This window comes from Phyllobates terribilis, unplaced genomic scaffold (assembly GCF_046119375.1).
Source record: "Phyllobates terribilis strain yellow unplaced genomic scaffold, ASM4611937v1 Scaffold_2__4_contigs__length_985480577, whole genome shotgun sequence".
Lineage (NCBI taxonomy): Eukaryota > Metazoa > Chordata > Amphibia > Anura > Dendrobatidae > Phyllobates > Phyllobates terribilis.
This window is the reverse complement of record NW_027362762.1, coordinates 931,948,127-931,966,034: the sequence shown is the minus strand read 5'-3', so window position 1 is coordinate 931,966,034 and position 17,908 is coordinate 931,948,127. Positions and strand designations below refer to the sequence as shown.

Genomic DNA, 17,908 nt, shown 5'->3' with positions numbered 1-17,908 from the left:
GCCTGGATGCCACAAAATGTAATAAAGCTGTGTCTGAGAGCAAGGGGGAGGTTCTCTAGTCAGGGGAACATTAGCATGCAGTACCTCCTGTCTCAGGCCAGTAGGGGGAGGAGGCTGCCCCTATAAAAGCTGGTGCTGGGGGCAGGGTTAGGGAGAACTGGATGACCTGTCTCAGTACTGAGACTTGTCCCGGAGCAGAGCAGGGACAGAAAGTTGTATTGCACCTTAGAGGAAGTGTGGCAGAAGGAGAGCCATAAGCCAGAGACAAGAGGCGAAGTGTGCCTGTCTTGGCAGATAAAGGACTTAATTTACCAGACTTTGGTGTCTGAGGCTGGGAGGATTCCACATCCCACAGCAGATAACCAGTCCGCAGGGGACTGTATGTTCCTTGGCCTAAGAAACCTGGAGGCTCTGCCACAACAGAAGGGACCAGTAAAGCCGTACCAGGCCGGGAGCAGAAAGGAACCCACGTCGCAGGCCATACAGGCGAGAGTACACGGAAAGCTCGGAATCGTGGGCTGTTACCCTATAAGGAGAAGATAGCCAGAAGGAGCACAGAAAGCACAGTAGGCCTACACCCTCACCCTGACCAGGGCCAATTTCCCCATTGCTCTCAGACATCCAGGTCCCCTCCTAGCCGGGACTGTTTATGGGTCAGTTTACCTGTTCTAGTAAAGACCCTGGACTGCAACCTGTTGTCTGTGTGCTCCTTCGCGCCTCCAGCACTACCGGTACTGGGACTCTCACCACCATCACTCCCACCATCCATTATACTGCCCTGGGGCCGCACTCTTCCCGTGGGGAGTCACACTACCCTAGCTGCACACCTCATCAGCCCCAGCGGTCTGCATGCAGCGGTGGTTCCTAATAACCGCAATCCACGGGTGGCGTAGTCGGACATAATCATCAGCGCATAACAGACTACCACTGGCCTGACCACCCTGAGCCACGGAACCGGGTTGCCACTACTACTCCCACCGTTTCCCTATTGCCCGGATCCGAGTGCCCCACGGCCCAGGGGGCGAGTCACATGTAAGTAGCATCATAGATTATAATGGGTGCGTGTGTGTATGTGTCTCCGGTACATGTGAAAACGGACGCCACATGTTCCAGAAACACGGAGGTGTGAAGGGGGCCTTAGGTGGTGCACTATTTTAAAGAATACCCACACGTTTCTTTCTAATACTGTTTGTGACAGGGCTTGACATGTCTTGCAAATTAATGGAAGTCCAGGTCCTGAGACTCCCATTGCTCACTCAAAACACTTGTCACAGATGCGCTGCTCCGAAAGAAGAAGCGCTCTGCTCCTGCACGCACAGAATGGTGTAAGGACTCAATAGAAAGTCTAGGAGCCTGTACACCGGGACCAGGAGAGCTAGCAGTCACAACCATTGAAGAAGCTGTGATAGTTGCCATTCTGGTTGTCACCCAGTGTTGTCACGAACAGGCACAATAGAAGTCCACAGCTCATACTTTTTCTTATTTTTGTCTGGGTATTCTTCCGTGCTTTAATTCTGGACAATCTTTATGTAATGAGCGCCCTGTTTTTGCAGACAGGATATTATAATGTAACTGTCAAAAGTGATTTGATCTTTACAACACAGAGTTCTGATCATTATACCCATGTATTTTAAAGGGGATGTCCACTGCTATGTTCCCCCGAGTAAAAATACGAAAAGCTTATACTCACCTCCCGCATTGGCGCCTTCCCAGTGATGTCGGTGCCGGGTTTCCCGGTACTTGCTTGACATTTTTATGTCACATGAGCACAGCAGCCAATGACCTGATCATGCTGCTGATGACCCCCTGACTGGGAAACACTTAGGACCACCACATTTGGCAGTTCGAGGATGCCTTCTTTGTTGGCTGGGACGAGGGCAAATGCCCCGCCTGCCCACCCCTGCATTTATCCATTTACTGCTCTAAACAACTAAATACAATACCACTATACTGCTCCTCCTACAACACCGCTATCGCTCATATTGTTGTCCTTGACATTTTATAGGGAGCACTCTGCTGGCACTATTGTTTATAGGAATACTTTTGGTTATGATGACGCTATTTCCATGACAAGTGTTATTTATGCATAACAATATTACCGTAGTTCTGTGTACATTATGACACCAATATTTATGAGTACTGTATGGTCACATTAGTTATGTGTACAATATCACAGCATTATTTATGAGTACTGTATGGTGATATTAGTTATGTGTGCAATATGACAGCATTATTTGTGCTTACTGTATGGTGACATTAGTTATGTGTATAATATGACAGCATTATTTATGAGTAATGTATAGTTATTTTAGTTAGGAATACAATATGACAGAATTATTTATAAGTACTGTATAGTAATATTATTTATGTGTACAATATGACAGCATTATTTATGATTACTGTATGGTGACATTAGTTATGTGTTGAAAACGACACTTATTTATGAGTAATGTATAGTTATTTTAGTTAGGAATATAATATGACAGAATTATTTATACGTACTGTATAGTAATATTATTTATGTATACAATATGACAGCATTATTTATGATTACTGTATGGTGACATTAGTTGAACACGACACTATTATTTATGAGTAATGTATAGTGATTTTAGTTATGACAGAATTATTTATAAGTACTGTATAGTGATATTAGCTATGTGTACAATATGACAGCATAATTTATTAGTACAGTATAGTGACATTAGTTATGAGTACATTTTGACAGCATTATTGATCAGTGATGAATAGTGACATTAGTTGTGTGTACAATATAACAACATCATTTAGAAGTACTGCATAGTGACATTAGTTGTGCACATTATTACAGCACTATTCTTCAGTACTATATAGGGATATTAGTTATGTATACAATATGAAAGTATTATTTATGGGTACTATCTGGTGACATTAGTTATATACATAAAATGACAACATTGTTTGAGTTCTTTATGGCAATATTAGATCCGTGTACAGTATGAGAGCTTTATTTATGAGGGCTGTATGACAACATTAGTTATGTATAGCGAGCAATATGTTCTTTATTCACCTCATAAAGGGGGCATTGACTCGAGTGCTTGTGTGCTACATATTCTTAACTATGCATGTGCTTAGCTCAGTTAAATCCTTCATACACTATGCCGCATGATTATAATGTGGCTTTTGTTAAAAAGATGTCCTTTTCAATGGTGTCTTCTGTTTCTTTTTCACTCTCATTGTAGATTTCCATTGCAGCGTTTTAGAATGAGTTTTTCTTTGCAGCCATACCAATTGTTTATGTGTTATTCTTCTCGTTTCAGTATTATTTCAGATAAAGGCGGTTGAAGTCATTGTGCCCACATGATCACCACGGCAAGAATCCCCGCTGATAAACCTGTGCGCATTTCCTTCAGTCTTAATGACTCCGCAGGTACTGCATTTATCTGCTTCTACCTCAATGAACAAGGAACAGACCACACATCCCATGGAGGATAAAATCTGCTATCCGTTATCTCTATTTGTCACAAAGGATTCCTTATAATGAATCCTGTAATATAAAATATGTATGAGCCGAGGCTCCGTTCATTCACTGCTTATGGAAGTGTTACTTTCATCATATTTAAAGGGAACATGCAGAGAATATAAAAATTTGATGATGGGTCTATCCAAGCCAAAGAATAAGCTGGTGAAAATGATAAAAATAAAATTGTGCTTCAAAGAGAGAATATTTTAAGCAGATATTGGAAAAAAAGGATTCCTTAGATTGAAAGTTTCTTTAGATTATATGGAATAAACCCTTAAAGAGATGGCATGGTGCATTGAATACAACATGTGAAAGGGTCCCTCCGATTATGTGTGTCCTCACATCGATGATCTGTAATCTCTATGAGAATGTATTACATATTACCTCTAATACAGTGCCTAAAGGGGTCTCTAAGACTTTACCTTTTTTAGATAGAGAATATGACACAGAACCTCAAAAAGTTCTTAAAGGGAATCTGTCACCAGGTTTTTTCTCCCCCATCATGATGTAGGGACGGAGACCCTGATTCCATCGATGTGTCACTTTCTGGGCTGCTGTCTGCAGTTTTGATAAAATCACCACTTTAGCTGCTGCAGATCTACCAGTTTTCTGACTGCTGAGCTCTTTATAACCCCGCCCCCACCACTGATTGATCGCTTTCTGCCCATGTATAGAAAAGTTATCAATCAGTGGTGGGGGTGGGGTTATACAGAGCTCAGAAATATAGAGGACTCCCTGGCAGCAGGTTTACTAGTCCTCTAGTGATAATCTCCTGCTGATAAAACAATGATTTTATCAAAACTATAACAAGCAGCCCAGTAAGTGACACATCGCTGGAATCAGTGTCTCGGTCTCTACTTTATGCTGCTCACAGATTACATGGCAAAAACCTGGTGACAGATTCCCTTTAAGAGGGTCCTCCGGGATATAGGTTGATCTTCATTGAGATTACAAGGTAATGCAGTCTCTAAGGGGGTCTCTCACATGATAGTGTTCTTTAGGCCACGGCCCCACTATCAGTATTTGGTCAGTATTTTTTCTCAGGAGTGGGAGACAAAACCAGGTGAGGAACAATCAGAGCAAAGGTAGAATAGAAATCACCCACTCCCGGTTTTGGTTCCCACTCCTGAGAAAAACTACTGACCGAATACTGATAGTGCGGCCATGGCCTTATATTGATTATATACACTGCTCAAAAAAATAAAGGGAACACTGAAATAACACATCCTAGATCTGAATGAATGACATATTCTCATTGAATACTTTGTTCTGTACAAAGTTGAATGTGCTGACAACAAAATCACACAAAAATCATCAATGGAAATCAAATTTATTAACCAATGGAGGCCTGGATTTGGAGTCACCCCCAAAATTAAAGTAGAAAAACACACTACAGGCTGATCCAACTTTGATGTAATGTCCTTAAAACAAGTCAAAATGATGCTCAGTATTGTGTGTGGCCTCCACGTGCCTGTATGACCTCCCTACACCGCCTGGGCATGCTCCTGATGAGGCTGAGTATTGTGTGTGGCCTCCACGTGCCTGTATGACCTCCCTACAACGCCTGGGCATGCTCCTGATGAGGCTGAGTATTGTGTGTGGCCTCCACGTGCCTGTATGACCTCCCTACAACGCCTGGGCATGCTCCTGATGAGGCTCAGTATTGTGTGTGGCCTCCACGTGCCTGTATGACCTCCCTACAATGCCTGGGCATGCTCCTGATGAGGCTCAGTATTGTGTGTGGCCTCCACGTGCCTGTATGACCTCCCTACAATGCCTGGGCATGCTCCTGATGAGGCTCAGTATTGTGTGTGGCCTCCACGTGCCTGTATGACCTCCCTACAACGCCTGGGCATGCTCCTGATGAGGTTGCGGATGGTCTCCTGTGGGATCTCCTCCCAGACCTGGACTAAAGCATCCGCCAACTCCTGGACAGTCTGTGGTGCAACGTGACGTTGGTGGATGGAGCGAGACATGATGTCCCAGATGTGCTCAATCAGATTCAGGTCTGGGGAATGGGCGGGCCAGTCCATAGCTTCAATGCCTTTGACTCGCCCCCTGGGCCGTGGGGCACTCGGAACCGGGCTTCTGCGCAATGATGGGGGGTAGTAGTGGCAACCCGATCCCATGGCTCAGGGTGGTCAGACCAAGTGCTGTGGCAGTCTATTTGTATGGTTTTGAATGTCCGACTACACCACCAGTGGATTGCGGTCAGGGATGACCGCCGCTGCAAGGCAGACCGCTGAGGCTGTTGGTGCGTGCAGCAGAGATACTATAACTCCCCATGGGAGGAGTGTAGCCTCAGGGCAGCGTGATAGGATGCTGGGGGTGATGGTGCAGGTGCAGTATAAATCACACAGAGTCCAATGATGCAGTCCAGGGTCTTTTACTCACAGTTGTTATCCGAGTCACTTCTGTCAGCAAGGACTGCCTGAGCCGTGCTGCGTCCACCAGGTGAGGAGCTCGGTCAACCCCCAGGCAATTCAGGAGTATGGCACAGGATCCCCTTCTGTCCTTTCTCCGGCCTCTCGTGCCCCACCAGTGACCACACTTCTGTCCAGCTGCCTCGGGCCTTCTCTTGGTGAAACCTGTCGCCGGTTTCCCTGACCCTATGTGGTGCCTTCCTAGCGGGTGTAGCAGGGGGTCGCACCAATAGAGGATCACGACCTCCGGTCTTTGGCTGAGGGATGATTTACCTCCACCAACTTGGGAATCAGGTACCCTTATTCTGCCCGACCCTTCACCCGTTATCTCGTGGGTCCTTAGGGTCCCTTCTGCCTTCTTGTTTCTGGAGCCTTTCTACTCCTCTTTCTCTCCACCTTTCTTCCTTCCTTCTCCTTCTTCTCTTCTCCCTTCAGGCTCCGGCCTTTGTGCTAGGCCTGCCCAGGGAGCAGAGCCCATGCAGCAGCTCTGCTCCCTGCCTTCTCCTCTCACAGAACACTGACTTCCCTCCTAAGATGGCCCCCACCTTTTATCTGCTTCTCTGTGTCTGAGCTCAGGTGACCTGCAACCAATGAGCTCCTTCCTATGCACCAGAAACCGTCCCCTTCTGCTCCTACACCACTGGGTTTTCCTCTCCACTCCAGCCAGGGACATGGTCAGATGTGCCTGCATATATATATAAATGGGAGCACCGTAGAGCTGTCCCCTGGAAATGGGGTGTGTGTGGTGTATGCAGCTATCTGAGCCCTGGTCCATACTCCATCCTTACCTGGGAGTGAAATATCACACCTGTGGTTGAGGTGCAATACCCCTGTAGCAACCGAACCCTAGGGGCGCTACACCTTCATCTTGCAGGACCTGCTGACACACTCCAGCCACATGAGGTCTGGCATTGTCCTGCATTAGGAGGAACCCAGGGCCAACCGCACCAGTATATGGTCTCACAAGGGGTCTGAAGATCTCATCTCGATACCTAATGGCAGTCAGGCTACCTCTGGCGAGGACATGGAGGGCTGTGCGGCCCTCCAAAGAAATGCCACCCCACACCATTACTGACCCACTGCCAAACCGGTCATGCTGAAGGATGTTGCAGGCAGCAGATCGCTCTCCACGGCGTCTCCAGACTCTGTCACGTCTGTCACATGTGCTCAGTGTGAACCTGCTTTCATCTGTGAAGAGCACAGGGCGCCAGTGGCGACTTTGCCAATCCTGGTGTTCTGTGGCAAATGCAAAGCGTCCTGCACGGTGTTGGGCTGTGAACACAAGCCCCATCTGTGGACGTCGGGCCCTCATACCACCCTCATGGAGTCGGTTTCTAACAATTTGTGTAGACTCATGCACATTTGTGGCCTGCTGGAGGTCATTTTGCAGGGCTCTGGCAGTGCTCCTCCTGTTCCTCCTTGCACAAAGGCGGAGGTAGCGGTCCTGCTGCTGGGTTTTTGCCCTCCTACGGCCCCCTCCACGTCTCCTGGTGTACTGGCCTGTCTCCTGGTAGCGTCTCCAGCCTCTGGACACTACGCTGACAGACACAGCAAACCTTCTTGCCACAGCTTGCATTGATGTGCTATCCTAGATGAGCTGCACTACCTGAGCAACTTATGTGGGTTCTAGAGTCTGTCTCATGCTACCACGGGTGTGAAAGCACAACCAACATTCAAAAGTGACCAAAACATCAGCCAGAAAGCATTGGTACTGAGATGTGGTCTGTGGTCCCCACCTGCAGAACCACTCCTTTATTGAGGGTGTCTTGATAATTGCCAATAATTTCCATCTATTGTCTATTCCATTTGCACAACAGCATGTGAAATTGATTGTCAATCAGTGTTGCCTTCTAAGTGGAAAGTTTGATTTCACAGAAGTTTGATTTACTTGGAGTTATATTCTGTTGTTTAAGTGTTCCCTTTATTTTTTTGAGCAGTGTAGATAGATGATAATTCTACTCAAAACCACTACTTTAAAGGGTCCTTCCGATAAGTGCTAGCTCCAGGTTTATTCAGGCCCTTGGGCAACACAATCGAAGTGGGCACCTCTGCACTTAATTTTTCAACCTAGACTTCCAAGAACTTTTTTTTATTTTTTGATCAAAAGAGTTGTGTAAGGGTGTTTTCATTTGGTTTTCTTTTTGTGGCACGAGCTGCAACTTTTACCATTACCATTTTAGGATCTAAACAAATTTTTGATTTCTTTTTATTCCATTTTTTAAGGGAATTTGTAAGCAGCATTTCACCCCCAAACTATATGTGTATTTAGCAATACCTCTACATAGCCAATCTGTTCCTCCGTTAACAGAGAAATTAATATGCAATGAGGCTGAAGAGCTATGTGTAGGTCTGAAGCCTCTGCCACTCTAGCTCTATTCCTGCCCTTCTACTGCTTGACTGCCGGCTTCTTCACCTGAAGTCACATAGCATAGAGGCTGACAGTCGTGCAGGTGCAGGTGGCGCTGGGGCGGGGAATAGAGCTGGAGTGGCAGAATCTTCAGATCTACTATAGCTCTTCAACCTTATTTGCAACTCAATTCAAATGCTGATTACTCAGCAATGGAGGAACGGACCGGCCATTCCATTTGAATTTCTGAGTTTCCCATATTGGACATATAGTTTGATATTTTATTAGTTTGAACTGTTATGCACACGGTGATACTAATTATGTTATTTTGTTTAGCTTTTTAATTTTTTTTAACATTCAGGAAACTGGAGCGTGATGTGAACTTTTTTTACAAATTTTTTTTTACATTCATTGAATTCTCCTTCGGGTATTTGAACCTGCTTGTACAATGCAATGGAACGCTTTACAATTGTAGTGTATTGTAAAGTGTCCAACTTTCATGAAGACCAGAGTGTACCTCAAAGCTGTACAAACACAGCAGACATGGGGTCCTTCAGTAGGGCATTGGAAAGGATACCTTCCCCCATTTGCAACCTCCTAAATGCCGCTTTCACTATTGACAATGGCATCTATGAGGTTAAGCTGCTGAAACCAGAAATTGCTGCAGTCCCAGCAGTTAGATTTGGATGCCAGCTGTATTAGACCAGCCAGCACCTTTTCTGTATGGAACACGCTTAGCTCCTGAGCCCACTCCAACATGAAGTGCACACATCCACCATACATGTACGAAGGATGACGCAAATTCAATTCTGGGCAGAATGGGCTCCCCAGGAACCAAAGTCCCCTGCATTTGCCCTGGTTTGCCAGGTGCTGGTACAGACCCTGCTTCAAGTTATCAGATAGATTATATAGAATAGATTATCATAGGGATTACAGGGTATCTCTAACAGTGTATAAACAGTCTGTTGAACCCACTGATATTGGATGTTTACATGTATTGGGGCCTCCAACCTCACCCCCTTCATATGATACCACTGTAGATATTGATCGGGCTGTTTAAACTCAATCTCCTCAATTCTTTTGTTCTTAGGGAGAACGGCCTCTGAAAAGGTGTCTGACAATGGCTTTCTCCACTCTCCCTATCGAAAACACATGACCCAAGCGTTCATATGTTTTTTCTGATAGCTAATGTGACATAAACCCTCAGAGAAGTGACAGGGTTACTCAATAGCAGTACTTGAATGTAGGTTCCTTCAGATAATGAGAAATAGAATGTCACGCCAGGTGTGGGGAAGACTTAGTGCAACTCAGAGGGAAAAGGGAAAGGGAGCCCAGACACTAAGGAAAGAGGGGAAGTGGAGACCTCCTAGTCTGGTCTAGCGTCACCCTGTCTCAACTATCGTCCCTATATTGCCTACTCAGCAATCGCCGCATGAGTGCATCGCCCTACTCTCCCTGGCGTATGGCTACGGCTAGGGATGGAAGGAGATGAGCACTAGTCAACCTCCACTAAACTCTATATACACAACAAGGGTGGACAAAACAGGGGAAATGGCTTAGCTTTAGATAAACTCCAAATAAGCACACGGCCTCAAGCTTCAGAGAGGACGAAGTACTGCTCCTGCTAAGCTTCACAAGTAGAAATGGATGTAGCCGGTGACTCCCTCTCAGACACACCAGGTATATATACACCCAGGCCAGAGAGCTAATTAGCATGAGAGAGGTAGCCGCTCGGTCCTAAAGACAGCCTCTTATCTAAGAAACAGTTTGCAATGCCAAATGTAGAGATCTCCTGCAACCCACTGCAGGGCAACTGTCTGCCACCTCTGACACACCCGTGACATAGATCCTTATAGAGATCACAACGTCATTGAATACAGAGTACCAAAAATACAACATCTGTGACGGTACCTTACATTATAGGCTTCTTCTTTTTATATCAAGTAGACCCTCAGAAAGTTGTCAAGATTCCTCAAAATTGGTACCTAAATGGGTCTATCAGATAATGGTCTAGATAGATAGACTACAGCAAATAGTCTCTCATAGAGATTGCAAAGTTCAGCGTCTGAGAGGGTCTTTTCTCATGTAAAGGCCCCTATACACAATAGACTAACTAACGTTGGCCGATATCCATGAGTTCAGCCGCCAACAGTTTAATGTGTATCGGGTCTCTTGACAGATGTGTAAGTTATGTACCAGGAGTATTCTTGAGGACACGACAGAGTCACGGGCGAGAAAACAAACTCTTACACAGTTTGATCTTAAACTAAACTATTTTACTGTATATTTTTATCCAGACCAAACAAAAAGAAAACATTTAAATCAGTACTATACAGCGTGGCACCTAAGCAATCTGTATTTACTCTCTTTTTTATAAATTTGCCTGCTGGCGTACCTGTCTAAACCATCCGCCTTTTACCGTTTTACACCTTAAGAATTAGATTAATTATATGCATGTAACGTACAGGCTAGCCAGCGGTATAACACTTAGGTTTTACAATCTTACCAATATTTCCCCTATTTCCCCAACCTAATTTCCCTTTCCCTACCTGTAGTATATTACAGAGGAACAGTATTAGGATGCTGTGCAGAAACTTCCTCCTGTACCAAACAGGAGTTCAGATATGATCCGGAGCCCGTATTGTGCCGTGTCGGCACTTCAAAGTGGATCGGGAATAGTTATTAAATCAGCATAAACCGTGGTAGCGAATCCAAAAGTTCTGGTCACTGATACTAGCCACAAACGTTGCGTGAAGAAGTCAATATACCTAACTAACTAACTACAGGCTATACTTTAGCCTTGAATATTCTGGCGCCAAAATGTCATGTGTGAACAATTACTCACTGTGGGGCCCCTTTAACATGTGAGCGGTACCATTGATGCTTAATTTCTCAGTGATGTCCAACACCTCTTCACCATAGATCCTGGCCGTTATTGTCTCTGGACAGGAATTTCCTCAGATTTAGACAGGATCCGGTCGTAAGCAATCTCAGCTTCAATATCCCGTTCCTCTGGAGCCAATGGGGTATTTTCACAAGCAGATGCCGCTGAATTCACTTCCAGCGCGTCCTCTTCAGTTCAGGACATATTCCACACTCCCCCTAAGATGGCCGCTCCGCTTATTCCTGTCACGTCCCTTTTTCAACTGTCACTGAGAAGCCCCTCCCACACTGGAGCTAGACCAATCACCAACTCCCCTGTGGTTGTTGGGCAGATTTCACCATTACTACCCTATCATCAATATATTAACTGCTTATTCTCCTTATCTAATCATGTAATACAATACATTTTAAATCATTCACAGAGTTAAAACCTTACATATATATATACATTCTTACAACAAGCACAGTGTTGTACAGGTGTGGATACAGATTTACACAATTATATCACTCTGGTGAACCGACACACATCTCACAGACGATGTCGGGGACAGAAGAATCCAGCACATCCGATTTTGGACTGTCGATTTTTTGTTGTTGTTCTCCAAGAGATAAGCCACCACCAGACTTGTCTGGCAGTGGCACTCTCATAGAGAACAGAGGAATGCTCGGCCAAGCGAGAGCTTCTTTATATGCATGGGGGAGTCACAGGAAATAGCCGTCGACCAAACGATTGGTCAGATCCATTGTTTGGGAGGCAGCTACCTAAAATGTATGGCGGGGCTTTAAGGTTCCTCAAACAGATTTTATGATATGGACCCTCAGAGAGATGACAAAGTCTGTCACTTTGCAGTTTTCTAAAATGGATGTCATAAAATAGCTCTTCCGAGAGAAAATATGGTTCATCAAATACAGTAGATGAAATGGTCCCTCAGAATATAGGTTTTCTTCAATTAATATACTGTAATTTAGGACCATATAAGTTATAAGCTTCTCCAGGTAGATGATAAGAAATAGTCCCTAAATAGCATGAAAAAATGATTGGTTTCCTCAGATATTATTTATAGGAAACAGACGCTCATAGGCCAAGGTTGTTTAACTTGATCATTACCTCAAAGGATACTGAAATTATAGTTTTTCTCAGTTGTTTGGAAATTTGTAGGTAACGGGGGTTCCTCAAATAAAGTACATGAAGTGTCCCTCAGATTAAACGGTAAATTTTATTGGATAGATATGACATAACCCATCAGAGACATGGCATGAGTCATCATAAATCATGTGCCTGAAAGGGTCTTTTAGAATATACCGTCGTTTTTTCCTGGATGTATTATATAAAATAGAGCCTCATAGAGATTACTTTGAAATTGTAAGATCTTTCAAATTGTAGTGTTCCTCAGACAGATTACACGACAAATGACAATGCTCCTTGAATACAGTACTTAAGAGGATCCCTCACATTATTAATATTTTCTCAAATGGATGGTAAAAAATAGCCCCTCCAAGAAAATACATGGCTCCCAAATACAGTATATGAAAAGGGTCACAGAAGAAGAACTGTATCTAGGTCAAAAGTGACCAGCCATTGCGCTTATTTTATTCCTGCTGCTCCCCTGAGTTTTCTGCTGTTTTTTTCTAAATCCGTTCTACAATTCCAGAGATGTGGGCGTCCCATAATATTATCCCTAAATGAAAAGTCTAATATCGCTGGAACTGTAAGTCGGATTTTAGAAAAACAAAATAAGGCATACACATAGAAGCATCAAGAATTAGATGAAAGCAAAAACGGTTAACTTTTTACCTGGGTAGAAGTCCTCTTTAACCCCTTTACTCCCAAGCCTGTTTTCCCTTTCATGACCAGGCCAAATTTTACAATTTTACACTGACCACTGTCACTTTATGAGGTAATAACTCTGGAACGCTTCAACAGATCCCACTGATTCTGAGACTGTTTTGTTTGTGACATATTGTACTTCACGACAGTGGTAACATTTCTTTGATATCACTTGCGTTTATTTGTGAAAAAAAAAACTGAAGTTTGGCAAAAATTTGGAAAATTTTGCAATTTTTAAGCTTTTAATTTTTATGCCCTTAAATCAGAGCGTTGTGTCACACAAAATAGTTAATAAATAACATTTCCCACGTGTCTACTTTACATCAGTTCATTCTATATGACAGACAATACCCAAAAGTGACACCATGCTAAAAACTGCACCCCTCAAGGTACTTAAAACCACATTCAAGAAATGTATTAACCCTTCAGGTGCTTCACAGGAACTGAAGCAATATGGAAGGAAAAAAATGAACATTTAACTTTTTTTCACAAAAATTTTACTTTAGACCTTTTTTTTTTTTTCCTTTTCACAAGGGTAACAGGAGAAAATGGACCCCAAAATTTGTTGTGCAATTTCTCCTGAGCACGCCAATACCCTATATGTGTGGGAAAAGTACTGTTTGGGTGCATGGCAGGGCACGGAACGGAAGGAGTGCCATTTGACTTTTTGAATGTAAAATTTGCTGGAATCATTAGCGGACACCAAGTTTGGAGAGACCCTAATGTGCCTAAACAATGGAAACCCCCCACAAGTGACCCCATTTTGGAAGCTAGACCCCTCAAGGAATGTATCTACATGTATGGTGAGCACCTTGAACCCCCAGGCCCTTCACAGAAGTTTGTAACGTTGAGCTGGGAAAATAAAAAAACAATTTTTCCCCCAAAAATTCTCTTTTAGCCCCATTTTTTTTATTTTCACAAGGGTAACAGGAGAAAATGTACTCTACAATTTGTTGTGCAATTTCTCCTGTGTACGTAGATACCCCATATGTTGGGGAAAACTACAGTTTGGGCGCACGGCAGGTCTCAGAAAGGAAGCAATGGCTGTATGGCTTTAAAATGTGATTAACCTGCAGATTAACCCCATACCTTCAGGTTAATAGCGTTTTTTTTACATGGCAGGTTCCTTTTAAAGAAAAAATGAAATTAAATGCTTCCTTAGATATTTTATGTGAAATAAACCCTTATAGGACAGGGTTCATTGGATTATAGATTTTCTCAGATATATGATATGAAATACTGTAAACCCTCAGAGAGATGACAGGGTTCTACAAACTCAAGGGTCCCTCAGATTATAGGGTTCTTCAGATAGATTGTCTTAAACAACCCCTTAAAAAAGTACATGGTCTTTCAGATTGCATATTTTTAAGTTTTATCTTTTCAATATATTTCATGTCACATATAATTTCCATTAGATGAGCTTCCACAATGTCTCACATTTTTGCTTGGTTCACTGAACACTTGATACTAACATGTGTCCTTCACCTGTCGTGGTGCATTTTTCTTCCTTATGGTGATGTATGTTCTCTGCATGCAATGGACCAGAAACAAACAATTGATATAATAGTGGTCTCATCTTAACCTGTGTAACACAGCGAAAGAAAAAAACATTGTAATGTGAACTTTCATAACTTTATTTATACTGAACTACATTACCACCACAACCATGGTTTAAAAGTAAAAAATAGTATGTATTCATCTACGAATCCCCCACTTCTCCTCTGTACAGCGTCTTGAGTACACTGCCAGTCTCTTTGCTTCCTCTTCTGGTGGGAATTGGCTGTGGTGGTCATGTGCCGTTCCTGCTGGAAGAGGAAGCAAGGAGACCGGTGGAGATCGGTAAATCAGTTGATAATTTTTTAAAATTATTTTTAGTCCATGCTAGGTTCATTTGTAAAAAAAAAAGGGGGATGGATAACCCCTTTAAAGCTTGCAGTACCTGACTATCTCTACCAGTCAATGCACTGGTGGATTGACCATGGCTCCATTTTAGGAGGGAACTCCAGGACTAGTGATGAGCGAGCATGCTGCTACTGCTCGGTGCTCGGGTCCCCTCCCTGCATGTTTGGCGCTCTTTAGAGAGCCAATGAACATGCAGGGATTGCCTGCCATGCACTGTAATGCCGTAGCCATGTTGGTTGTAGGCATTACAGTGATTGGCTGGCCGCATAGCGTCATCAGGTCTATATCAAACCTGGCGCCGCCATGCTCGTCACAGTCACTCTGGATCAGACAGTGTAGGGAGAGCTGCTGCTGTGTCAGGGAGAGATTTGATTGTGTATTAGGTAGTGTAGGGAGAAAAACCGTACATTACACACAGTCCTTCTGAGGACTAACCTATCTGCAGAGATATCAGGCAGGCAGGGTGTATAGGCAGGCAGGGTATATAGCAGACTGCAGTGCATATAGCACAAGAGGCTCCATTCCAATTCTGCCTTCTGCTGCTGTTAGATATTTCTATACAAAGGCCGAGGTCTCAGGGGCCAGGAATACTTTTCTTTAGATCTTAATCCTCATTATTTGCTTAAAAAGCAATCCTGAGAGCACCATTTTTTCTGCGCCATTTGCTTGTTGGCACTGCAGAATACAGCCAGGTCCTTTCCATATTAGAGCGCTAGAAATCCAGCTATTTAAAACTGTGTTTTCTCCGTCAAACGGATCACATATACGTTGTCAGAAAATACTGCCATTTCTGGCCTCCATTAAAAATTTCCTTTAGTGTGTCATTGAAGCAATTCACCACAGTTTGCTGTTCAAACTTCTTACCTACAGGCCAGGTATTTAAAACTCTGTTTTCTCTATCACACGAATCACATATAAGTTTGCTCCAAACTCAGTCATTTGTAGTGAGCGTGGCAGATACTGTCCTCCATTTAAAATGGGCAAGGCACGTGGCAAGGGACGGGGAACTGGACGTGATGGTAATGGTGCATGCAGAGGCCGAGGACAAGACCGTGGGCAAGCCGAAATTGTGCCACAACAAACACCCACATCTTCTCGCCTGACCTTCCTGTCCCAATTTCTAGGGGACCGCAGCACACCACTATTGAACCCAGAACAGTGTCAAAAGGTTGTTGGTTGGATAGCGGATAATGCCTCCAGTCACTTAGCCACCACCACCCTGTCTTCCACATGGTCAAGTCTCAGTAGCCGTGAGTCTGGACTGCATATTCCTCACCCTGATCCTCCTTCCTCCCACCATGCCGAGTACCCAGAGACAACTGATCCCACACTTGGACACTCTGAAGAGCTGTTCACTTTTCCATTTATAGATTCGGGCCTCTCGCCCAGTCCACTTGAAGTGGGGCAATAGGAGATCGCGTGCAGCGATGCCCAAATATTTGAGCAGCCATGGTCACACAAAGGCGATGGTGGGAAAGTGTCACAAGAGGTGGACGATGATGAGACACAATTGCCAGAAAGTCAGGAGGAGGACCAGGGTGCGGAAGTGGAAGATGAGGTGGTGGATGATATAGTAACTGACCCAACCTGGCAGGAGGACATGCAGAGTGAGGACAGCAGCACACAGGGGGAGGGAGGCAGAGCACCCCAACAGGCAGGAAGAAGCAGTGTGGTGGCCGCAGACAGAAGGCAGGCAACCGTTCCCCGTAACACCAACACAAAGGAAGTTGCCAGTACAACTGTTAGGTCTTCCCGAGTCTGGTTGTTTTTTAAAGACTCTGCTGATAACCCCAAAAAGGCCATTTGCACCACCTGCCAGGCCAGCATCAGCAGGGGTGGCAAAATGACCGGCCTGACCACCACCAGCATGATCAGGCACATGGCAGCAAAGCACCCGACTTTGTGGGCCAAACCCCAGTGTCCAGATACAGTGTCTGCGGGTGGCACCATTGCTTCTTCCGCTGTTGTGCATGCAAGCCAATCCCCTGTCCATGGTGTATGCGAAGACGCCTCCTGCCCTGCACCTGTCGTTGCACAATCTCAAGTAGCAGCATCAGGAAGCACGTCCATGTCCTTGTCCCAGCGCAGCGTTCAGTTGTCCATACCCCAGTCCTTGGAACGCAAGCGCAAATATGCAGCCAACGCCCCACAGGCCACACCACTAAATTCTCACATTTCACAACTGCTTGCACTCGAAATGTTGCCTTTTAGGCTCGTGGAGACGGAAGCATTCAGCAACCTGATGGCGGCGGCCGTCCCTCGGTACTCGGTCCCCAACTGCCACTATTTCTCCCGGTGTGCCGTCCCCGCATTACACAAGCACGTGTCCCAAAACATTAGCCGTGCTCTCAACAACGCAGTTACCGGTAAAGTCCACCTAACCACGGACACGTGGACAAGTGCTTGTGGGCAGGGACGGTACTTCTCGCTGACGGCACGCTGAGTTAACATAGTGGAAGCCGGGAGCCAGTCGGACCTTGGGACGGAACGCGTCCTCCCGACGCCAAGGATTGCGGGCCCTAGGTCAATCAGAGTTGCCACCACGGTCTACAGCTCCTGCACCTCATCCTCCTCAGCCTCGTCCTCCTCTTCAGCCTCCATCTCCGAAATGACCACATCAGTCACAAGCTGGAAGCACTGCAGCACTGCCTCGGCCAAGCGGCAACAGGCTGTGCTGAAGCTAATATGCTTAGCTGAAAAACCGCACAATGCTGAAGAGTTGTAGACAGCTCTGAAAGAGCAGGCAGATCTGTGGCTCACACCGCTGAACCTACAGCCAGGAATGGTCGTGTGTGACAATGGCCGGAACCTTGTGGCGTCTCTGAGGCGAGGCGAGCTCACATACGTACCATGCCTGGCCCATGTGCTTAACCTCGTGGTTCAGCAGTTTCTCAAATCCTACCCGGAGCTGCCGGATCTGCTTGTTAAAGTACGCCGCCTGTGTGCCCATTTTAGAAAGTCAGCTACAGCTTCCGGCCCCCTTTCAGTGTTTCAGCAGTGTTTGCTGCTTCCGGCTCACAGAC

General features: G+C 45.0%; 1 protein-coding gene across 1 annotated transcript in view; it reads left to right on the top strand.

The window, feature by feature from the left end:
* MAP3K7CL (MAP3K7 C-terminal like) overlaps positions 1-17,908 on the top strand; it is a 75,139-nt gene that overhangs the window by 15,534 nt on the left and 41,697 nt on the right. Inside the window, exon 2 of the mRNA XM_073670827.1 lies at positions 3,300-3,409. Within this exon, the coding sequence (XP_073526928.1) occupies positions 3,340-3,409 (70 nt within the window). The 5' untranslated portion in view covers positions 3,300-3,339. The remainder of the gene's footprint in view (positions 1-3,299; positions 3,410-17,908) is intronic.